The sequence below is a fragment of the Sycon ciliatum genome, chromosome 9 (assembly GCF_964019385.1).
Source record: "Sycon ciliatum chromosome 9, ocSycCili1.1, whole genome shotgun sequence".
Lineage (NCBI taxonomy): Eukaryota > Metazoa > Porifera > Calcarea > Leucosolenida > Sycettidae > Sycon > Sycon ciliatum.
Window position 1 is genome coordinate 7,044,829 of NC_088651.1, and position 22,462 is coordinate 7,067,290.

The 22,462-nt window shown below is 48.7% G+C and overlaps 1 protein-coding gene and 1 pseudogene across 1 annotated transcript in view; one reads left to right on the top strand and one right to left on the bottom strand.

The window, feature by feature from the left end:
- LOC135825029 (histidine-rich glycoprotein-like) overlaps positions 1-3,033 on the bottom strand; it is a 6,906-nt pseudogene extending 3,873 nt beyond the window's left edge.
- The window catches only part of LOC135825015 (serine/threonine-protein kinase WNK-like), a 46,603-nt gene that overhangs the window by 15,767 nt on the left and 8,374 nt on the right, over positions 1-22,462 (top strand). The window contains exons 3-6 of the mRNA XM_065337747.1: positions 18,618-19,121; positions 19,510-19,578; positions 20,482-20,556; positions 20,772-20,834. Coding sequence (XP_065193819.1) covers positions 18,618-19,121; positions 19,510-19,578; positions 20,482-20,556; positions 20,772-20,834 — 711 coding nt within the window. The remainder of the gene's footprint in view (positions 1-18,617; positions 19,122-19,509; positions 19,579-20,481; positions 20,557-20,771; positions 20,835-22,462) is intronic.

A 22,462-nucleotide genomic window follows, 5' to 3' on the forward strand; every position in this document is an offset into this window, starting at 1 on the left:
ACAAGCTGGAGCCACAAGTGGCACTGACCCTCTCTCTAGGAGACAGGCAGAGGCAAGAAGAGTGACTAGCACAGCTAGGCTTCTTGCTAACACATGTGTAGTTACTTCCTTCTTTAACAAAAACTTCGTGATGGGTTTTGATGGATATGAAAACGCTTAGAACAGGTCAAGAACCGGTTGTATCGACTGCAAATCACTGGACGAAGGTAGTTCAGCCAATGTACAGCGTCTTTACAAGAGAAACTGTTGGCGGAATGAGCAGAGAGTTCAGTTTGCATCGCTTTCGCTCGACTCATTTTTGACCCTGCGTCGCTGTCGTCATCTGCAGCACGCGAGTCGTCATCTCTCTGGAGTCGTTGTACAGCTCGTTTCAGCCTTGCCTCGGCTTCTTTGATCACACTCCGCTGAACTTGATGTCGCTGTGGTTCAAGTAAGTTGGCTTTCAAGCTGCGTGATCCGCCGCGGTGGCGATTACTCGTTTCCACCACAGAGTTCAACAGTTGTAAAAATATTTTACGACTCCCTGGTTTCATCTCCGCTCTCCATAACACCGCGAAACGAGGAGAAAAGGCACAGCCAAACGGATTCCATTTTCTCTGATGGATACTCTTGTCAGCACTGAACGGCAGTGGCTGGCAAGTCCAGTCGACTTTCCTTAGCCAAGAGACTCGCGTCGGACTGCAGACTTCTGAAAGTACGCATGGTCATCAGCATTCGAATCTGGGCTCTGCGCAGGTTGAACAAGAACTTGAATTAAAATTTATTTCATTGCGCCGTGCGATCGGAGCAGCTCCTTGTTCACTCGCTCATTGTGTGGGCTCGCTGCTCCGTTCCATCAGTTTCTATCACTGTCAAACTCAGTGCTAGAGTTGTAGAGAGGCCAAGCGGTGCATTATCTCTCTCGATCTCTCTCTCTCTCTCGCTCGCTCCCTCTCAGAGAGTGGGGGGGGGGGGGGGCTGTGTGTGTTGTGGCTGGAGTCATGTCACCGACTGTTGAACTGTTTGTGTTGCTGTGGTACTGCTGTTTGCGGCAGGTGCCACATGTCCTGGCTGCTGAGGCGGCAGCTGAGTCACCGCAGACATTATCGGAGATGAAGGCCCAGGAACGGGAGCTCTACGCGCTACTCTCCTAACCCACCATACCTCTTCATCAGTAAGCTGTTTCTCAAACCTCTCCTAACATGTACCGTCACTTGGTCGCGCATTGCATCTCTCATACACACCTCACGGGTTCTGTGAGACCTCTGTGTATTATGTGTTCTTGAACCTGACCTCTCATAACCTTCCGCAAATATTTTCATTATAAAATTACAGCTTTTTGCTTTCTGAAGCTGCGTGCTGCGTCCTACAAGATTTTAAACAGCTTTTTTTCGTTTACTTTTCTGAAAAATACCGAAAGTCTTGTTTTTCTACGACGTTCCCATGGTTTTCACGTACGACATACGGTTTTCTAGCCCTTTTCCTGGAGCTTGTCTCCTCGTGTCGTTTCTGTTTTCATTGGTTTTTCATTACGTTGTCTAAGGATAAGTAACAGTTTGAGTTTGAGTCTAAGAGAATCCAAGATGCGCTCGCGTTGAGCCAAAGCAGCCTTACAAGATACCCTTTTGTAAATTGGTCCTTCGAGCCAACTCAGTGCTAGAGTTGTAGAGAGGCCAAGCGGTGCATTATCTCTCTCGATCTCTCTCGCTCGCTCCCTCTCAGAGTGGGGGGGGGGGGGTGCCTGTGTGTGTGTTGTGGCTGGAGTCATGTCACCGACTGTTGAACTGTTTGTGTTGCTGTGGTGCTGCTGTTTGCGGCAGGTGCCACATGTCCTGGCTGCTGAGGCGGCAGCTGAGTCACCGCAGACATTATCGGAGATGAAGGCCCAGGAACGGGAGCTCTACGCGCTACTCTCCTAACCCACCATACCTCTTCATCAGTAAGCTGTTTCTCAAACCTCTCCTAACATGTACCGTCACTTGGTCGCGCATTGCATCTCTCATACACACCTCACGGGTTCTGTGAGACCTCTGTGTATTATGTGTTCTTGAACCTGACCTCTCATAACCTTCCGCAGATATTTTCATTATAAAATTACAGCTTTTTGCTTTCTGAAGCTGCGTGCTGCGTCCTACAAGATTTTAAACAGCTTTTTTTCGTTTACTTTTCTGAAAAATACCGAAAGTCTTGTTTTTCTATTTGATTCCTATCCGCAGTATCGTCTCAGCTATCATCCATGTTATCTTTATAGTGGCTATTGGCCCGTTGTTAAATCTCTCTAATTGCTCCCCTATTTTAAATACCGTCTAGGTTTGCTCCACTGAGGAGTACATTTTAGATATCTGTGTGCCCTGGTCTAATGTAGATATCTGTGTGCCCTGGTCTAATGCTTTGTGCTCCATGTTGTACGCATCGGTACTAGCTATTGTAGGAATTTATGGTGGCTGTTTGCTGGTCTTCTTCTGTATTCTTTCAGCCTTGAAAGTCAGCCGGTTGTGCTTTTAGAAATCCCCTCTCTCTCTCTCTTTCTTCTCTTCCAGATGATTAGTTTCATATATTTTCATTATTGTGTGTGAGTGTGTCGACTTTCTAGTTAGACCTTTTTAACAACTTGTTTTTACCTCTGGACCGTGTGTCCGTCGTTTTAAAAATGTACATATGCTGGACGTTTCTCAGTGAAGTTGAACAACACGCTCCAGCAGTTCTTGCGAGATGGAACCTGAACGTTAATCCCTCCAAGACAGAGCATACCACCGTTGCCCGATTTCCCGATAGGAACCAAGAAACGTGGCGTACTGTCCGCAAACTAGGCTCCCTCCTGGGTGACGCCGAAGATGCTGCTCGGAGGCGTCAACTGGCCGCTGCCGCCTTCAACTCACTCCTCAAGATCTGGACCCGGAGGCGCCAGATCAGTGAAGGTCTTCGGCTGAGGCTCAACAACGCCTACGTCATCCCAGTCCTTACCTACAACTGCGGCACTTGGGGCCTACCGATGTCGGAGCTCACACGAATGGATTCGTTCCACAGGACCCAGCTAAGGAGCATCATCGACATGCGGTACCCTAAATGAATTAGCAATGACACTCTTTATAAGCGCTGCGGAGCTGTCCCCATCAGCGAGATGATCACAAGGCAGCGCTACAGTCTCGCTGGCCATATCTTTCGTTTGGCCCCAACTGCTCCTCCACAGTTGGCAGTGGATATGTATCTTCGCTTGGCCAACGACGAGGGCACTGAATGCTTCAGGGGTCGACCTCGGACGACTTTGGTAACGGTCTTGCAGACGGAACTGTCATCATGGCATGGACTTACCCTCCACCAGCCGCTAGATGCTGACGCAGTCCGCACAATGGCAGCGGACCGACATGCATGGCGTGGAGCCCGCCCCACCTAACAAGACTGATCCTCGTTATACTTTGGAATGAGTTTGGATGAAGTTTTCCATTAGTCCTATTGGTGTTGTTACTAACTGCTTTTGTTGACGTCACTTCTGTCATTTCATTGTATCGTATTACTCTTCAGATATCGGTCCTGAATGGCATAAGCGAAAGTGACACCCCCGCCACCTACGTGGACATGCTTAATAATAATAATAATTATGCTGGTACATCAGGGATGAATTTATCCGGTATCGCATCGCAGTTTGCTACGCAAAATCGATCTACTGCTACTCAAAAATCACAGTGACACACAGAAAACTGCGATACATACATATACAGGCTTTTTGTATCTTACGCCACAATTGAGATTGTGTGTGTGTGTGTGTGTGTGTGTGTGTGTGTGTGTGTGTGTGTCCCATATGGTGCAGTGATATGTGCAGTCGATTTCCAATCGAGAGGTTGCGGGTTCCATTCCCGACGATTATGGTCGCACACGTCTTTCTCCTCTTTCTCGGTCTCTTCCTGCCTTTTCTTTCATTCTCCTGGGTGGTTACCAACAGCCAGTGTATGCCGGAGTATGTGGTGTGGTGTGTGTGTGTAGAAAAAAAAGAAAAAAGAAAAAAATGGAAAAATGAAAAACAGGGATTCACTGGCCACAAAAAGTCACTTCAATCAGCTGTGTGGTGGATACCAGGCTAAAAATAGTGGCGGTCAATTCATCAGCCTTGCAAGCTGTTGAATGGTGTAATCCCAGCACAAGTTGCTATGTCTAACATAGCTGTTCGCTATCATCGCTTCCGCGATGGGCAGGTCTGAGGTCTGGTGTGTGTGTGGGTGTGGGTGGGTGGGTGGGTGGGTGGGTGGGTGGGTGTTAAGACGTCCATTTCATATTGAAGAGGTGGCTTCAGAGTCCTTCGAGAGGCCTTGCAAGCCTGCGAGTGGAGCAAACTACCGCACGAAGACGACAACTTGGAACGACTCTGAGCATTGGCTCATGGAATGTTTGCTCTGTTGTGGAGAGTGATGGACCAGTTCGAACGGCCGCCTTGAGAAGAATCGTTTCCGACGATAAGAAAATCTTTCAAATAGTTGAACATCTTGACAATGTGTGTGTTCTCTGCTCTGGTGGAGGACGGTTGTACTTTTTCGGGCTCTTGTTTCTGGCCTCCGTCCGTGCTTGTTCTCACCGTTGTGGACGGCCTGGGGTGTCCCCAGCCGTCCAGGCCAACAGTGCCTGAGGTGGGGTATTCACCGACAGGAGACTTGGTCGGATAGTTACGATGCCGACACTCTCCTCGTCGCCCCCACCTCGGAGTCCTTCGCGAGGCTTTGCAAGCCCGCGAGTGGAGCAAACTACCGCACGAAGACGACGACTTGGAACGACTCTGAGCGTTGGCTCATGGAATGTTCACTCTGTTGTGGAGAGTGATGGACCAGTTCTAGCGGCAGCCGTGAGAGGAATCGTTTCCGATGATAAGCCAGATCCATAGCTGCTGGATATGGCTCTCTTGAACATGGTCCCGCTCGTCGTTCTTTATTGTCGGCCCCGTAAGGGGACACGTGACCGTAATGGCAGTGTTTACCAGGACCAGGACCAGGTGTGTGTGTGTGTGTGTGTGTGTGTCGCATTAAAGCGCAGCGTTTATGCTCATTATAGGGGAAGTGCATCGATTTTTCAAGTAGGGCTCAGATGAAAGACAATTGGATATCGGTTCCGATGGTATATCTCTCGCTTGCGTACGGCAAGGGAAACTTGCCATATCGCCGATTTCCTGATCCCGTTTCCATGGCGACTACAGGTGATGACGCACATTCTGCTTAGCTCCGTGAGAGAGAAGGTCGATCACTGCAGAATTGTGTCATTTTCAGTTGTCTTCTTGTATTCACGAAGTGAAAGAAGTACTGTGTTCAATGCTGTTAGTGCCGTGAACTGTTTATTAGTAGTCCTCTCCGTTGTGTACTGGGACGTGACACCGACAGGGGAAAGCTGGAGTGCGGAGACGTTAGCTGGCAAGCGAAAATCGTGACGAACCAAGTGCTGAAATCTTGGTTGGGACAAATCAAACGTTCAGCATTTACCTCAACCAAGGACCATGCCGTTTGCTCTTTCCACTTCCTGAAGATGGATGCGCTGCCTGCTGGAGACTCTCCTATCTCTCGTAACATCTTCTGAAGCCAGGTGAGACGACGAGTAGCGGAGACTAGCGTACGAAATCAAGTAATGTATGTTTTGAAATTTTTGCTGCTCAGGAGAGATGGCATTATATGAACTTAGTACATGTGAACTCAATCAGCCCATGAACTAACCCATGAACAAATGCTTTCCTTGCAGACGTGCATGTGTCTATCCAATCTACACGTAGAGATCATTCCATGCCCTCAGTGAATGGCCTATTTATATATTATTTTTCCATACACTTCATCTGCATGTTGTCTCTATGGAGAAGGGCATTGTTTATTTCATATGAAGAAGTTCGGGCAATAGATGCTTTCCTCTGGTACAATTCTGTTGACCTGATGTTCTTTCTAGCTTCATGGGTAGCTTAGGTGAGGTACCATCACCATCATGTTTACATGAGGGTCAAACACTGCACCGTTCTTTGTTGTGACATGACGTAAGTTATTGTAAGTGCTCGCAGACTCCATACATTCCAGCAACACCTAGCATGGTTTTCCGTCAACGTTGTGGGTGAACAAATTCCTGTCCAACATATTTATACAGACATGCCAGCACACACCATGCACCGTACACACACTTGCCCTGCTCTGTCGAGTCACAGCCACGTGGGCCCGGAGGGGCAGTGGAGAGAGAATGGGAGAACGCCGCCCCATGGCGTCCGGGACACAAAAACAAGAGTTTGTCCGGCTACGTAGGGAGCAACACACATACATATACATACACCACACACACACACACACACACACACACACACACACACACACACACACACACAAAATGAGAGTTCGGGTCATCTGCCATGAGACTGACGTACAGCCGGGGAGAGCTTCAGCAGCGGTGTCTATTCCTGCCCTGGACCGAACGGAAGCAGCGGTCGCGGGACACACAGTATTCACCACAACACGGCTCCACTGTCGTTGGGGGCTGAGCCACACACTTGTGACGGGCAAGAACGCCACAGCTAAGAAAGCAACGGCCACAGCGATCACACTGGCATGCTCCACGCTGCTCCTGCACACACTCTCTCCCTCTCTCTCTCTCTCTCTCTCACACACACACACACACACTCACTCACACACACACACACACACACACACACACACACACGTGCGCACATACTGCAAGAAAGAAAGAGAGCATGAGTGTCAGATTCTTGCATAGGAAGTGTTTATCAGCACACACTTATACATGCACATGCAGGCACTCAACGACCAACTATGCACCATGCCGTATGTTCGTCAAACATAAGATTGCAATACCAAAGAACAACATAAACAAGATTGTAGTGTAATGAGTAGCATCATGACAGAACTCTATCCCTAGGCATATCATTGTCTGTCTCCAGGTTTCTCCTTCCTACTCCCTACACTCACTCGCATTGATCTAACGTGTGTACGTGTGTAAGAACCGCAGCCTGCCTGCTGTACATGCATTCATGTACCGCTGCACTTGCTGGCTGCGCATCAGTAACCCTTCCCCTTCTATGCCACAGTCCCCGCATGCACTGAACGCAGTACTCGAGTGCGCGTAGATCTACGTATTCATGTCTGAGTGCACTGCCCTCGGGCTCCATCTATTATGGCATCCCGTACTGGGCACGCTGCTTCCGGTCGCTGCTGTGTGCACGCAGCACCGCCGTCCATTCCGCTCTCTGTCTTCTTTACACAGTGATTCCCGATTGGAATCACCTCTTCGTTTCTGCTCTCCTTACAGTTAGTTGTGCTTTTCCGTGTCCGATAATGTTCCCCCTTTTGCAATAAACAGTCAGGCGAAACTACTCTAAGTAGCTACCGCTACATGGCGCAGTGAACAGGATCAGTGATAAAAATAATAACATTGATCCGCAACGAACCTGGTCTGCAACTTCAGGATCTAGGATGGCTCGCGTTCGACAACGCCGGCGATCGCGATAAATCTCAGGAAGTGGAGACGAAACTCTCGGCGTACGTCGCGCCCGTGTCCAACGTCGTCCACGGACGAACGATGTTCGAACGCGACACACAGTCGCCATCCGAGACCGTGGACGAGTCACTTCTGCGTCGTCTCTACGGCGGCGCGGACAACGGCGACTTCAAGGACGCTCGCGATGACCGCATCCGCGATCGCTTCACGATCACGACACACCACTGCAAGCCAACGGCCCACTGCAACGGCTTACTGCAACAGCTTACTGCAACAGCTCACTGCAACGGCTCACTGCAGCGGCTCACTGCAACGGCTCACTGCAACGGCTCACTGCAACGGCCCACTGCAACGGCTTACTGCAACAGCTTACTGCAACCGCTTACTGCAACAGCTTACTGCAACGGCTCACTGCAACAGCTCACTGCAACGGCTCACTGCAACAGCTCACTGCAACGGCTTACTGCAACGGCTCACTGCAACGGCTTACTGCAACGGCTTACTGCAACGGCTTACTGCAACGGCCCACTGCAACGGCTTACTGCAACAGCTTACCGCAACAGCTCACCGCAACAGCTCACCGCAACCGCTTACTGTAAAGGCTTACCGCAACGGCTTACTGCAACGGCTTGCTGCAACGGCTTACTGCAATGGCTTACTGCAACGGCTTACTGCAAAGGCTCACTGCAACGGCTCACTGCAACGGCTTACTGCAACAGCTTACTGCAATGGCTTACTGCAACGGCTTACTGCAACGGCTCACTGCAACGGCTTACTGCAACGGCTGACTGCAACAGCTTACTGCAACAGCTCACTGCAACACCTCACGGCTACTCCCGCCGCAGCCGGACGCCACCAAGCGGTGGCGATCAAAAACGGCATGCCTGCTGCCGCCGAGCCCAACACAAGTGCCACCTCCACTACCTGTTCAGGTCGCACAGCCATTGCACCGGAGCGGCTCATCTCGACAATGTGAACATGGACCTGCAACTCTTTCCGTTAGGGGAGATGTGGTGTAATAAGTAACATCATGACAGAACTCTATCCCTGGGCATAGCATTGTCTGGGCCTGCAACTCTTTCCGTTAGGGGAGATGTAGTGTAATGAGTAGCATCATGACAGAACTCTATCCCTAGGCATATCATTGTCTGTCTCCAGGTTTCTCCTTCCTACTCCCTACACTCACTCGCATTGATCTAACGTGTGTACGTGTGTAAGAACCGCAGCCTGCCTGCTGTACCATTGACTCATGCATTCATGTACCGCTGCACTTGCTGGCTGCGCATCAGTAACCCTTCCCCTTCTATGCCACAGTCCCCGCATGCACTGAACGCAGTACTCGAGTGCGCGTAGATCTACGTATTCATGTCTGAGTGCACTGCCCTCGGGCTCCATCTATTATGGCATCCCGTACTGGGCACGCTGCTTCCGGTCGCTGCTGTGTGCACGCAGCACCGCCGTCCATTCCGCTCTCTGTCTTCTTTACACAGTGATTCCCGATTGGAATCACCTCTTCGTTTCTGCTCTCCTTACAGTTAGTTGTGCTTTTCCGTGTCCGATAATGTTCCCCCTTTTGCAATAAACAGTCAGGCGAAACTACTCTAAGTAGCTACCGCTACAAAGATCACTTACTTCGTTCTCCTCCAAGTGTGTCCTCCCCAGCCATTTCCCTAGGCGGAATGTAGCCTACGAAATGGTTTCTCTAGACTAGGAGAAGATGCTTGGTATTCGCCATCTCTCCTGAGAAATGTTCAGCAAAAATTTCAAAACATACGACATTATTTCGTTCGCTAATCTCCACTACTCGTTGTCTCACCTGGCTTCAGAAGATGTTACGAGAGATAGGAGAGTCTCCAGCAGGCAGCGCATCCATCTTCAGGAAGTGGAAAGAGCAAACGGCATGGTCCTTGGTTGAGGTAAATGCTGAACGTTTGATTTGTCCCAACCAAGATTTCAGCACTTGGTTCGTCACGATTTTCGCTTGCCAGCTAACGTCTAGTCTCCGCACTCCAGCTTTCCCCTGTCGGTGTCACGTCCCAGTACACAACGGAGAGGACTACTAATAAACAGTTCACGGCACTAACATTGAACACAGTAGTAGTGGACTTTACAGTGATGAGTCTATCCTGTATGCTGCAAAAGACGCAGGAAATGTGACAGGTGTCTGTACACTCAGTGACTGGACGCCAACACCCCAGTCTTCTCCTGCAGGATCTGTTTGACATTGACATTATGCAGTAGGTCGGCATTGACCTGGTTTGGCAGCTATCGTAATAGTATCTGCCTGGTTGGATGTAGCAGGCTGGTGTTTGCTCGTCGTCCAGTCCGGAATTTTCTTGTAACTCACGGTGGAGTACGCGCAGGGTTTGTGATCATCCCTGTTCACTTCAATATTATCAAACACAACGTTCCCTTTGTCACTCATCTTATCCTGAGTACTGAATTTGCTGACAATATTGCACCACACTTGTCACAACCTACCGCCACTGCTGGCGGTGGCGACTGGTTCGTCAATGGCGGTGACCAGGCCGACTGACTAGCTTCGAGACAGCGGCCTCGTTGTCAACCCCGCGGCAGCCTAAAGGTTGATTTTATCGATCCAGCCTCAGCGCCATGTTGACGATGCCCTAGTGACTGTGTGTCATGGATTGCCTTGCCATCAGCGGTCATTGCCGTCCACCTTGGTGCAGCCCTCGACAACTGGCTCAGCCCATGGGAGTCTCAAGTGGACAAAGTTGTTGCCAAAGTAGCTCAGAAGATTGGTGCATCGTGGTGTAGGTGAGCACATAACTAGGACTTCCCAGCGCCTATTTGTCCAGGCTGCAATACTATGTGACATGCTGTACTGCACATTCTTTTCAGCACTGCAAGGCCGGCAGCTGGACCGACTGCAGGGGCCGTGCACATGCAGGCCGCCTGTTGCCAGTGCAGCATTCTGGAACGTTCCTTCCTTCTGAGATCCGTGGAATAATAACTTTCTTTGCTTCAAAGCAAGTTGCTTACCTTTCTGTTGTGCTCCCAGTGTCCTTACAACAATAACCTACAGCAATGTTTTATTTTCCTTTCCATTCCCCAACCAATGAATACTACGACGTCGATTCTATTTCTGAATACTTTAGTGTGTGCCCGCGCACGCACGTGTGTGTGTGTGTATACCTCACTCGCCACTCGAAGTTCTGTTCCCCATCACTGGAACACTGCCTGTTCTTTCAGGACCTGCCATCATCTGCGGATGGGCATTCAATGATTGTATTGTGTGTGTGTTTCATTCAGAATCAGATCCGCTATCGTTGCTATAAGAGAAAATCTGTGGGTTCACATCCAGTGCATTTGTAGATTTGCGTGCTTTTCTTGCCACGGGCGCATTCATGGGACATTGTGTGTGTGTGTGTGTGTGTGTGTGTGTGTGTGTGTATGGGGATATTGTCTGTACCGGCTTTTGGTACTAATGTTCAGGTCTGTGCTTGCATGTGTGAACATGAAATTGTTCGGTTCTGTGCATGCTATTGCTATGTTGTATATTGTTGTATGTATGTGTGCATTTCCACGAACAGTGTAGATGAGCGTGGAGAGTGCATTCATCCCTCATCAACCACTTCCCCTTGGGCTTACGAGAGTTTTTTCTGCGTACCTCTCATTTTTGTTTATTTCTCTCTGATACTGTATTGATGCCGGTACCTGTACCTCGATGTGTTCCTCTATCTGCAGTCACCTTTAACCTTCGGTCAAGTTAACGTTTATTGTGCTCTATTTATCGTGCGAATCAAAATAAACAATAATAACACAAGTCGTGCTAGAGTGCCGACATGTGCGTGTAGTAGGGTTGATGCGATGGGACGTTATAATTAGGTGGAACAGAACACACATTGGGCAGATTGATTGGGCATCATTGATTGTGCTCAGTCTAAACAGTGAACATAATAATTATCTCCAGTGACAGACTGTAGCGGCTAGCCTCCAATAGGTAGCGGCTAGCCTCCAATAGGTAGCTGGCACTAGTCGCTACTGCTTGTTTGACAGGTGCCGCCAGAACCCCTGTTGTGTCATGCTATAGATGCACATGCCCTATTCTGGGGCATACTGAGGTGCTTTGATTTTGTTGACTGCATGTAGACAGCATCCAATACTGGCAATAGTAGTACTCGTGACCTTGGCTCTTTGTAGGTCAACCACCATCGCATGGATCGATCGGTGACTATGCACTTGGAGGTTGGAATAGCCCGCGCTGAACAGATCTTGCCATGGCCCAGGGAGTGAACTCGCTTACTCGACTATCCCGGTTTTAGTTAACCAGCATGAGTGGTGCAATTTGTCCATACCATGTTGCGAGCTCACAGTTGTTTGGGCAGGTTTTGAGCTGCACCACGAAACAAAGCGAAATAACGGCGTGACTGTAGAGCAAGGAAGCGGCGAGACGGCACTTCCAGGACGAGACAGGCAGTAGAGATGTGTTCACAGCACGAGCAACCTCTCAAACCCTGCCGGTACTCCACAGTTACAAGAAAATGTCGGACTGGACGACGCGCCAATGCAAACCTGCTACATCCACCCAGGCAGATAGCTGCCAAACCAGGCCAATGTCGACCCACTGCATGCCGGTATGTCAATGTCAAACAGATCCTGCAGGAGAAGACTGGGATGATATTGGCGTCCAGTGTACGGACACCGGTCACATTTCCTGCGTCTTTTGCAGCATACAGGATAGACTCATCACTGTAAAGTCCACTACTTCGTGATTTTTATTTGTAGAATACATGACAGGCGTATTCAGTGTGCCTCGCAGGACTGCGAGATGCTGCAGAAGACCAGGCTCGACCTTTCTGGACCGCCATTCACCGACAGTGGGCTACACGATGCTGGAGGAACTAGATTCCAGTGAAAACCCAAGATTCCTTTGCTCCTGGACGCTCCGACGTGTTGTGATATCTGCCAGGTGCGCAGTAACTAGTATTTTCATCGCTATAGCGAGGACGACGCCGATCGGCAAACTCTCGCTCACAGCCATCACCAGCCTCTCAAAACCATCACTTGGCATCCCCCAGAGGTATATGGTATAGGAGAAAGCCAAAACAGCTCTCAACAAACAAAAGCTAAGGACGATGGAAAGAGAGCATGTCAAAAAGAAGACGAACAGTATGAAGTTCAAATGGGTTTGAACACTCGTACCACCAACTATACCACTTTCAATAAATCGTGACGCCATTTTGTTTTAACACGCATACGGTCCACTAGCATGGTGGTTGTTGTTGCCTCGAAAGATTTTATGCCCTCCAAATCCAAATCCAAGTAGCGGGCCGTGACTGTAGTTGTTCTCCTCCGGGTGTCGGTAGATCGATTTGTTTGCCCGCAGCGCAGTTGTGGTCCACCCACGTCGGGCATGAATTCTGCACAGTAGACTGTCCAATGGTTTGAAGAGCGAAAGCAGTGCAGTGAAGTAGGCATGGCCGCTTCTGCAAACGGAACGAGTCCGTTGTCGACCTTGGCAACATTGCAGTCGATCCCAACCAAGAACTCGGACGAAGCTCGGATGCTGCTGTGTATCGTGTCCAATGGCATGGCGTAGATATCGCACTCAAAGTCCTCCACGGTCTGCTCATTCAGCCGGGTAATGTTGGTCGTCGAGAACACATTCTTCGCTTTGGTCAGGAAATACTACGATTGTCCAAGCTCCACCATCCGAATTTGTGCCAACTTGTGGGCATTGCTCGGGTCGGTCACTCGCCGGCTCTAGCGGTGGAATTGTTGGAACGAACACTGGAGCAATGTAGTATCGGAGATGGCAGAGAGCCAGAGCCTCAGCTGTTGTCTTATCTTGCTGATACAGCAGCTGCACTGCGCTACCTGCACTCCTTGCGAATTATACATCGTGACTTGGCTCCCAAGAACATCTTGGTGCGCAATGGAGTTGCGAAAGTATGTGACTTCGGCGTGGCACGCTGCTTACACCCCGAAGGACCTCGCCAGGAGCTGCAAGAAGCAGCAAGGATGACAGCGTGCCCAGGTACGATGTTGTTCATGCCACCCGAAGCACTGCTTGAACGAGCGGAGTATGATGAAGCTTTAGATATCTTCTCCTTCGGTGTATGTCTGCTGAGCGTATGGACAGGCAAACTGCCGTCAACGGAATTGTTCATTGCAGACCGAAACAGAACTGTTGTACAGGCGGACGGTAGGAGTCGACGAGAGCCTATTCCTGAGTTTGAGCGCAGGAGTTTTGACCTGGAGCTCATGGCGGATGGTCACTCTCTGAAGCCGACGGTTCTTCGTTGTCTGCGGAACCAGGTATGCGACCGTCCTACAGCTGAGGAGATTCACGATGCTGTCAAGTCAGCTGCTCGTCTCGTTAGCGATATGATTATGAATTCAGTAAGTACGACAATCTGTAGTGATTTCAGGCTCCGCTGCATAACGAACGTACTCTGAATGAAACGAATGCACTGAGCATGTTTTCATGCCCCTCATGAGAAGTTGCCGCAGAGATCCTGTACAATCTACAAGTCTTGTCTTCAAAAGTAAGAAGATGGTCATTGGTATCAACTTACTGTTGTATAAAGAGAGTTGTTTTTCAACCATGGGAGAACACAGGATCTGGTAGGGTTGCGTGTGTGGGGAGGGGGGGGGGGGGGGCAGGTCCCGTGGGGATACTGTACTCGCATGATTAGTGTCCCTGGCCTGGGCTGGGGCACTATTCTTCAATGTCCATCACAGATGGGGCACTATTCAAGAGAGGGCACTATTTTTCAATGCTGGTACATTTACGTCATCCCGCATAAAAAAAACAAAGAAGACAGGTATTTGATTTCGGCTATACCCGGTACCGACTTGAAAATAAGAACCGCCCAGGGTAGGAGGTTGACCGACACTACTGTACTGTAAATATACATAATTTCGGCAGGCACTTGATTTCGGCTATACTCGGTACCGACTCAAAATTCCAAAATTAAAGCGCTGATGAAAATTTCTAATCGGCTTTGGTGTTGTACTAGTATTAACCCCTTGCCGAAAATAAACCACTGCTGAAATGTCGAAAATCGTGAAATGCCGGAAATTTGCACCACCGAAACTTTGTACATTTACAGTAGTTTTCGGCCGAAACTCCGCCACTGACTTCGACCTGAAATCGGCCGACTGTGTTGGACGAGTCGGACTACCTGTTCACACGCAACGGCGAACGAGTTTGCGCATAGGTCTGTTTATGCACACGTACACTTGGTACATAGCTCTGCTAGATAGTGCCAGACGCTTGAGCAGAACTGGGATCTTTTTACACGAGCCACAGGACCAAAATGCTGGAAAGGCTGGCGTCTACAGTCCATTCATAAAAAGAGGGACTTCTAGCTTTTGGCCATAAATGGGCCAAACTTTGAAATTTTTTAGCATTTTTCTGCAATCCCCAATGGAATCCTCTTCCAATTTTGTTTCTGAAGTCTATTTCTCCCAAAAGCAAGCCCTAACAAGAAAAGGATTTTGGCCAGGTTTTGTCCCAAAAGCACTGAATCGGGAGAAATCGTAAAAATCCAGGCCGTTTGACCCCGCCTGCAACGCTGTACGGTTCGAACCCCAGTTCAGGTGCCCTTTTTGGACCTTTTTCCAAGTTCCAATTTTGCAGCACTGCACTGTGTACGATAAAATCATGAAAAATCGCCAAATACAGGAGCTCGCCAGAGCCAGGGACCATCTTTTTTATGAATTGACTGTAGTAGCGATCCAGTGCAGCCAGTTCACGATCTGCCCCGACGCTCCCTGCTGTCACGGTGAAAAGCCGTCAGTGATTGATTGGAGGTACCAGGTGCATGCGCGGCAAATTTGGTCAAATATTGAGCAGTCGATACTTGTCAGGGAAGGTGCGCTCGGCGGAGCCGGTGGTCCTGTTTAGAGAAAGAAATAGAGTTCTCATGGAATAGTCCAGCTTCATTTGTACTGCAATAATGGCCACTCCACTGACAAGCAACAGAACAGCGATCAACTCCCACACCTAAAACCTTCAGATCCCATTACTATATCATGAGCCTTGAGTCGTGGCAGTGCGACAGAGTCAAAACGAGTCGGCATTGAACAACGTTAGTGCTAAATTTCAGTGCACTCGCATAAAATCTTCTCCATTTGGCCAACTGTGCTTTCCAGAGATCTGATAATAACCAAATCGTACTTTCGTGGTCCTGTTGTGGAGGTTGTGTCCTGTCTGTAGGTTATACAAAATGCACCTTGTACAGACATTGCACACTGTGCTCAGTTTACGTTGAAGCTCTACACAAGTACATGCTGAGCATGACCGTCACTAAGGTTCTCACGCCGACACACCGTGCACACACCTCTTTTTATGCACTCTACCATACAATTCTCATTTCCCCGGCTGTAAAATCAAGATGGGGTGTTCTTCAGAGACAGGGTGCTCTCGCGGTACTTTGCTGTGCACATGGTTGTTGATTCTGTGCACCATGTGCATGCATCTCTACCCTATTTCCTAGATGCTGTTTGTGTGCTTTTATGAACTCCATTTTTTACTGTTCCATGTATCCCCTTGTCTTCTACAGCCATGGCGTGATCCCACTTCCATGGCTACAGTCCTGTCTCAAATGAGTACACTACTGCAGCATGTTCAAGAACAGCAGACAGCGATAGCTGAACTAGCCGCCAGGCAAGAGGAGACCAGGCTTCATGTGGCGGGCGTCAACGATCGTGTTGTCGCTATGGGCAGGGCGATGAACTCCGTTACTGGTAATGAATACGTAGCCGCTATTAGCCGACAGGTAAGAAACCTCGACGGTTACTTGTTGATTTCCTTTCTTTCTCATTTCATTCTCTGCTCATCTATTATTAACTGGGAGTCTATTTGTGCATGCTTGTGACCTACTAGTGATCCGCAGATGGACACTGATGCTTTCAAGGGTTGGGGCTTTGAGCTCGAGAGTACATTTCAACCGAGCATTGGATGTACCCAACATTGATACCGGGTGCACGATAACTCATCAGCTGTCCTAGCTGGCTTAGGTACAGGGTGCGGCAGCAGTGTCTAGGCAGCAGGCTGATGCTGCGACGGACTCCTATCCAGAAGCCGCACACTTTGCTCTTTATGAACGTGTAGGATCAAGCAGTGCAGGCTCTGTGGGCAAACATCTATGCAGGTCAGTGAAGGTGACTTGCGAGTACGCAAGGCCGTCAAAGCTGTCACAGCTGGGGCGGCTGAGGCCGCCCCACTTTTTCTGCCGTTTATTTATTTATTTATTTTTGCAGCGCACTGCAACAAAGTGCGATGATCGCAGCTCAGCGCGAGCATGGCAAATATTGAAGAATCCTTGTCCCCGATCGTGGTTTATTGCAGAATCAAAAAGTCTTTCATTGCAGTTACACTGAAATGGCACCAAATACCTGAAAATGCTTGCAACTGGCTTCAATTTTTGAATTTTTTCCCAGGAGAGGATAATGAAGAAGAACCCTTGTCCCCGATCGTGGCGTCTTCTTGGTTTGTTGCAGAATCAAAACGTCTTTCCCTGTAGTTACACTGAAATGGCACCAAATGCCCGGAAATGCTAGCAATTGGCTTCAATTTTTTGAATTTTTTTCCGGGGAGGGCCTCCGGAGCCCCCTTCCATTGCTGCCCCACCCCCAAAGTCGCCGGGACGGGCCTGGTACACTCATACATCGCTCATCCGGGCGGTCAGGGACCTGCCACTGCCCATAACTTTGAATTGTCCTTAAAACTCTGCAGTGAACTTTGCACTACACACTGCAATATAATATATTGCAGTGCTGTGTAGTGCAAAGTTCACTGCAGAGTTTTATATATTATAGTGGCATAATGGCATAGAGGCATAATGGCATAGAGGCATAATGGCATAGAGGCATACATTGCATTTTGACTGTGACTTCCAGTCGCCTCTTTATTGAGTCTCAGTTTGCCCTTCATGACAATGTGTCCTCGTGCTGTTCACGTTAATGCTGGTGATGGTGATGGTGGTTGTGGTGCTGGTTGTGGTGGTGGTGCTGGTGGTGATGGTGGTTGTGGTGCTGGTTGTGGTGCTGGTGGTGCTGGTGGTGGTGATGGTGGTGGTGGTGGTGCTGGTTGTGGTGTACCGATTTTGCTTTTGATGTTGCTGGTGATGGGGCTGGTTCTGGTTCTGGTTCTGGTTCTGGAGCTGGTTCTGGAGCTGTTTTTTTTTACGAGAAACCACGAACCTCGAGAACAGAATACTGCATGATAGAGGTGGTTGCAGACGCAACTGTTGTTGGTGGTGATGTTAGTGGTGGTAGTGCTGCTGCTGCTGCTGCTGGTAGTGGTGGTGCTCTTGTTGGTGGTGATGTTCGTGCTGCTGCTGCTGCTGGTGATGTTCATGGTGGCGGTGCTGCTGCTGGCAGTGGTGATGTTCGTGGTGCTGCTGCTGCTGATAGTGGTGGAGCTGGCAGTTATGGTAGTATAGAGTTTCTGCTGCACAGAATTACGTATCAAACTCCGGGTCAACCGCGGTGAAGTTTCGCACGGATTTTTCATACGTTGCACCAGTTCTGATGTTCATGTTCTGATGTTCATGTACGTGTTCATGTATGGAATACATGTACACTTCTCGCCACTTTTACTCGACTCTGTGCGTTAGTTATGCTCAAAGTGCTTGACACCGTCGCAGAACAGTCCGTGTAAAGTGCACGCCATGCGGAGAACGGTGTGAAAATATCCGTGTGAAACTTGATCTCGAATCCCGGCGAGGATTCCATGCGTACTTTGGTACGTTTTGCCGTGTAGCAGAAACTCTCCAATGCCGGTGGTGTTTGGCGATGGTTCTGGTGGTACTGCATTTGTTTTTGCTGTTGCTGTTGCTGGTGCCGCAACCGATGGTGCTTGTGCTGGTGGTCCTGCTGATGCTACTGGAGGTACTGTGGCTCGTGTTTGTGGTGGTACTGGTGGTGGTGCTCCTAACGATAGTGCTGGTACTGGAGCTGCTCAAACACAACTATACTTTACATTAGAATATGTGTTGTACGAAAACTTGTTCGAATCATCTTTTTTCCATCGCTTTTTTCTTCTTACATGTATTTTCCTTACCCTTTAGATTGTTTTTTTTTACATCGTCTCCATTGCTTACATTGTTAATAAAGTAATCCAAATGTCACTCAGCTCGTCCTACTTATTGCCATAATAAAATGTGTGTTTTCCATTCTTCTGTTGTCTGAACTGTTCACAGATACAGTCTCTGAACCAGAGATTTGCTGATACCGACGAGCGAGTTCGCACAATCGATGAGCGGGGCAGCCGAATGGAGCAGAGAATCTCGGCTATCGACAGTCGCAGTTTGGACATGGAGCAGAGAGTTGCAGCGGTGGGCGATCGTAGTGCCAATATCGAGCAGAGAGTTGTGACTATCGACAATCACAGTTCAGGCATGGATCAGAGAATTACGGCTATCGACAATCGCAGTTCAAACATGGAGCGAAGAGTTGTAGCGGTGGACGTTCAAAGTGCAAATATAGAGCAGAGAGTTACGGCTATTGACAATCGCAGTTCAGGAATGGATCAGAGAGCTGCAGAGCTGGGCGACAGCAGCACACGAATAGAACCGCAAGTTGCAACGGTGGACAAATGCAGCGCAAGAGTGGAGCAGGGTGTTGCGCCTATCTATGATCGCGCTAACAGCATTGAGCAACAGTTGGGTGAGGTGATCGATGGTGTGGCTGCACCGAATCAAAAGGTATGCAGTGTAATTCACACGCGATTGTTCATCAGCATATCTGGGATGTTCTTTATCAACATTGGTTGATTATGGAAAGATCTCCTCCGTTCTTGACCTCATCCCTTGTTCAGCTGTGAAACAACAGTCTATGTGTAATCTCTATCTTCTCTCTCGCACATGCACACACGCCCAACATTCTAGACTGACAACCTGCTTGTTAAATCACGCACTTGCTGTCAGGTGTATCACATCGGTTGTAGAGTTCCAATGTTTTAGGCTGTATTGTCTTTCGAAATGAACACTTTTCTCTCTCTCTCTCTCTTTCTCTCTCTCTCTCTCGCGTACGCGCGCGCACATGTGTGTGTGTGTGTGTGTGTGTGTGTGTGTGTGCACTGTTCTATCACAGCCCGTAGTTCCACTGACACAATCTGAGGCGACAAATGGCTCAGACCCATTCTCTACTGGACAGGAACAGGTAAGACGGATGACTAGGATCGGCTAGGGAGCATGCGCATGCAGTTAAATATTGCTGAAGTATATACTAGTGGTGTGCACGGGTAGTCGGGTACCCGTGCTACCCGTGAGGACCTCGGGTAGACGGGTACAGAATTGTACCCGAAAACCCGAAGTCGCAGGTGACATCATGTATACAAATTCATGTAATATTCCGCATGTCTACCCAGTGTGTAAGGGAAGGGGTGCATTGTGGTGTTACCATAGAAACAATACCCGATCGGGTACCCGTGTTACCCGCGGAAAACTATCTGAACCCGATACCCGAAGAAAGTGCTACCCGACTCGGCTACCGTATAGTACCGTGAAAGCCCCCCCCCACCATCTCGTCCTTTCGTGGTGGTATTGTAGAGGCGGTCTCCTGTCTGTAGGTCATACGACGCAAATCTTGTACACACATTGCATGCTGTGCAGTCAATCCATACAAAATTTACCTTCGTGAGGACACGAGCTCCACAAAAAACCTAAGTGTGACCTTAGTACGTTAAGGTTCTCCAACTGTAAAAACTCTGTTGCACTCTGTCATGATTTTCCTTTCCCTGGCTGTAAAATTAAGGCAGGGCGCTCTCGCGAGACTAGGCGCTCTCGCGTTACTTTACGGTACTAGCCTTGTCAATGTGCCATGAGCTATGAGGTCATTGTCCCTCAGACAGAGACAGAGACAGAGGTATCAGGGGTGCGGCCAGGGATCATAATCAAGGAGGGTGTCACGAAGTACATACGGTGTACACGCCTTTTAAAAGCTCTTTTGTGCTCTCTCTCTCTCTCCCACACTCTGTCTTTCACTCTCCCGTTCTGTGTCGCTCTCTCTTTCTCCCTGTCTTCCTCTCCCTTTCCTTCTCTCACACTGTTTGTTCTATGACAGCCCCCAGCATCACCTACTAAATCTGAGGCCCCAAGCCACGGTGACCCTGAACCCTTCTCTTCAAGACAGATACAGGTAAGTAGGATGACTAGTAACAAGTAGGATTCTTGCTGATATTTGTTGTTACGAGACGCCAGCTAATTAATTTACTTCCTCTAAGCCCTTCACACACACTCTCTCTCTTGCTGTCTTCCTCTTGTTTTTCTCTTGTTCTCTCTCTGACTTTCTCCCTCTCCCTCTTCGTGTCGCGGTCTATTTCGTCATCTTTCTTCAACCCTGCTCTATTTCAGCTTGCAGCAATATCTACACAAGTTGATGCTGCAAGTGACTCGGACACCCCCTTCATCAGACAGGTACAGGTTGTGCTTGCAGTTTCATTTAGTTTGTATAGGATTACAGTCAACTTCGCTTATAACGACACTCGGTGGGGTATCGAAAAGTGTCCTTATTCGCAAATTGTCGTTATACCTGAAGTCTCATATGTATTACAGTTGGATGGGATTTTGCTCTGGGCATGGACATTCTGTCGTTATTTGCGAATTGTCGTTATATCCGCAGTCGTTATATCCGCAGTCCTTATTAGCGAAGTTGACTGTACCACTTCCCTTGCGCCATTAGCTATGAGATGAATCCTTTAATCCCACACTGTTGATACAATGGCAGCACGAGACTATGGCTTGTGTCGAAACAACATAGAAGCACACAATCACTTGGCAAGTTCACGGCCCTTTTTCAGAGGCCACAAGGGTAGTTGACAATTTTGCTGTGTTGCAGGAGTTTTCCATGAAACTCACCGCATGACCAAGAGGTTGGGGAAGAACTGGTTACTATGGATACACAGGACTCATCTACAAGTAGCATCAACACAACGAAAAACATCAAAAATTCATTTTCTTATCATATGAACGAACAGGTGGTATCTGTTAACAAATTTCAGTGCTGATAAAGACAGATTTTGAGACTATGAACATTCTCCCATCGAATGTATCGCTTAGGCCTACCACTCCCAACAATTGAACTATAAGGGGAGGGGGGGGGGGGGGGATGATGTGTTCCTCTTTCTTATAATGTCAAGCTCACCTGTTTCTATCATCTTTACCGGACCCCATGCAACCTTTCATCCTCTTTCAATTATCTTGATGGAGCGAAAACGCACGTCCACTGAATCAACCTCAATTCACCTCTAATTTCACAATTCTAGTGGGCCGTCCGTATCTTTTGTCCCCAGTGGACAATTTGTGTAGTTTTGTGCTTCCTGGAAACATTAATGACAGAAAAAAAGAAAGAAAAAAACCCTGGACCGTCACTTAGTGTATTTCCCCGATTATAAGTCGCACTCCTATTTCCAGGTCCATGTCATATCGTTTCGGTATAGTCACTTCAGTAGTAATCATGCTCGATTGTAAGTCACACCCCCGTTGTTGGCTCAGAAGTTGAGTGTAAAAATGTGCGACTTACATGTATATTCGGGGAAATACGGTACTAGCAGGAGTGTACAAACACCAGAGCTACAGTGCAGTGTCTTAGTGGCAACACCAGAGCTACAGTGCAGTGTCTTAGTGGCAACACCAGAGCTACAGTGCAGTGTCTTAGTGGCAACACCAGAGCTACAGTGCAGTGTCTTAGTGGCAACACCAGAGCTACAGTGCAGTGTCTTAGTGTACAAACACCAGAGCTACAGGGCAGTGCCTTAGTGGCAACACCAGAATCCCGACATAAGTCGTCTGGTCTCAGCCATTTCTCTCTCTTTGCTCGTAACAAGTTGAGCATTGTTTGCTCAGCGCCTTGAGTCCACGTTTTTTTGTTCTGCTATTTTGAATGATTTCGACGTCCCTGAATAGCTAAGAAGGTGGAGAAATCTCTCATTCAAATACTGTAAATCAACAAATTTTTGCCGGTGAAAAACTTTCGCCGTGGGCGTGCAAGAGTCCAAAAAAAGTGATCGGTGTTTCATGCACGAATGTAGTACAAAGGTCGGCGT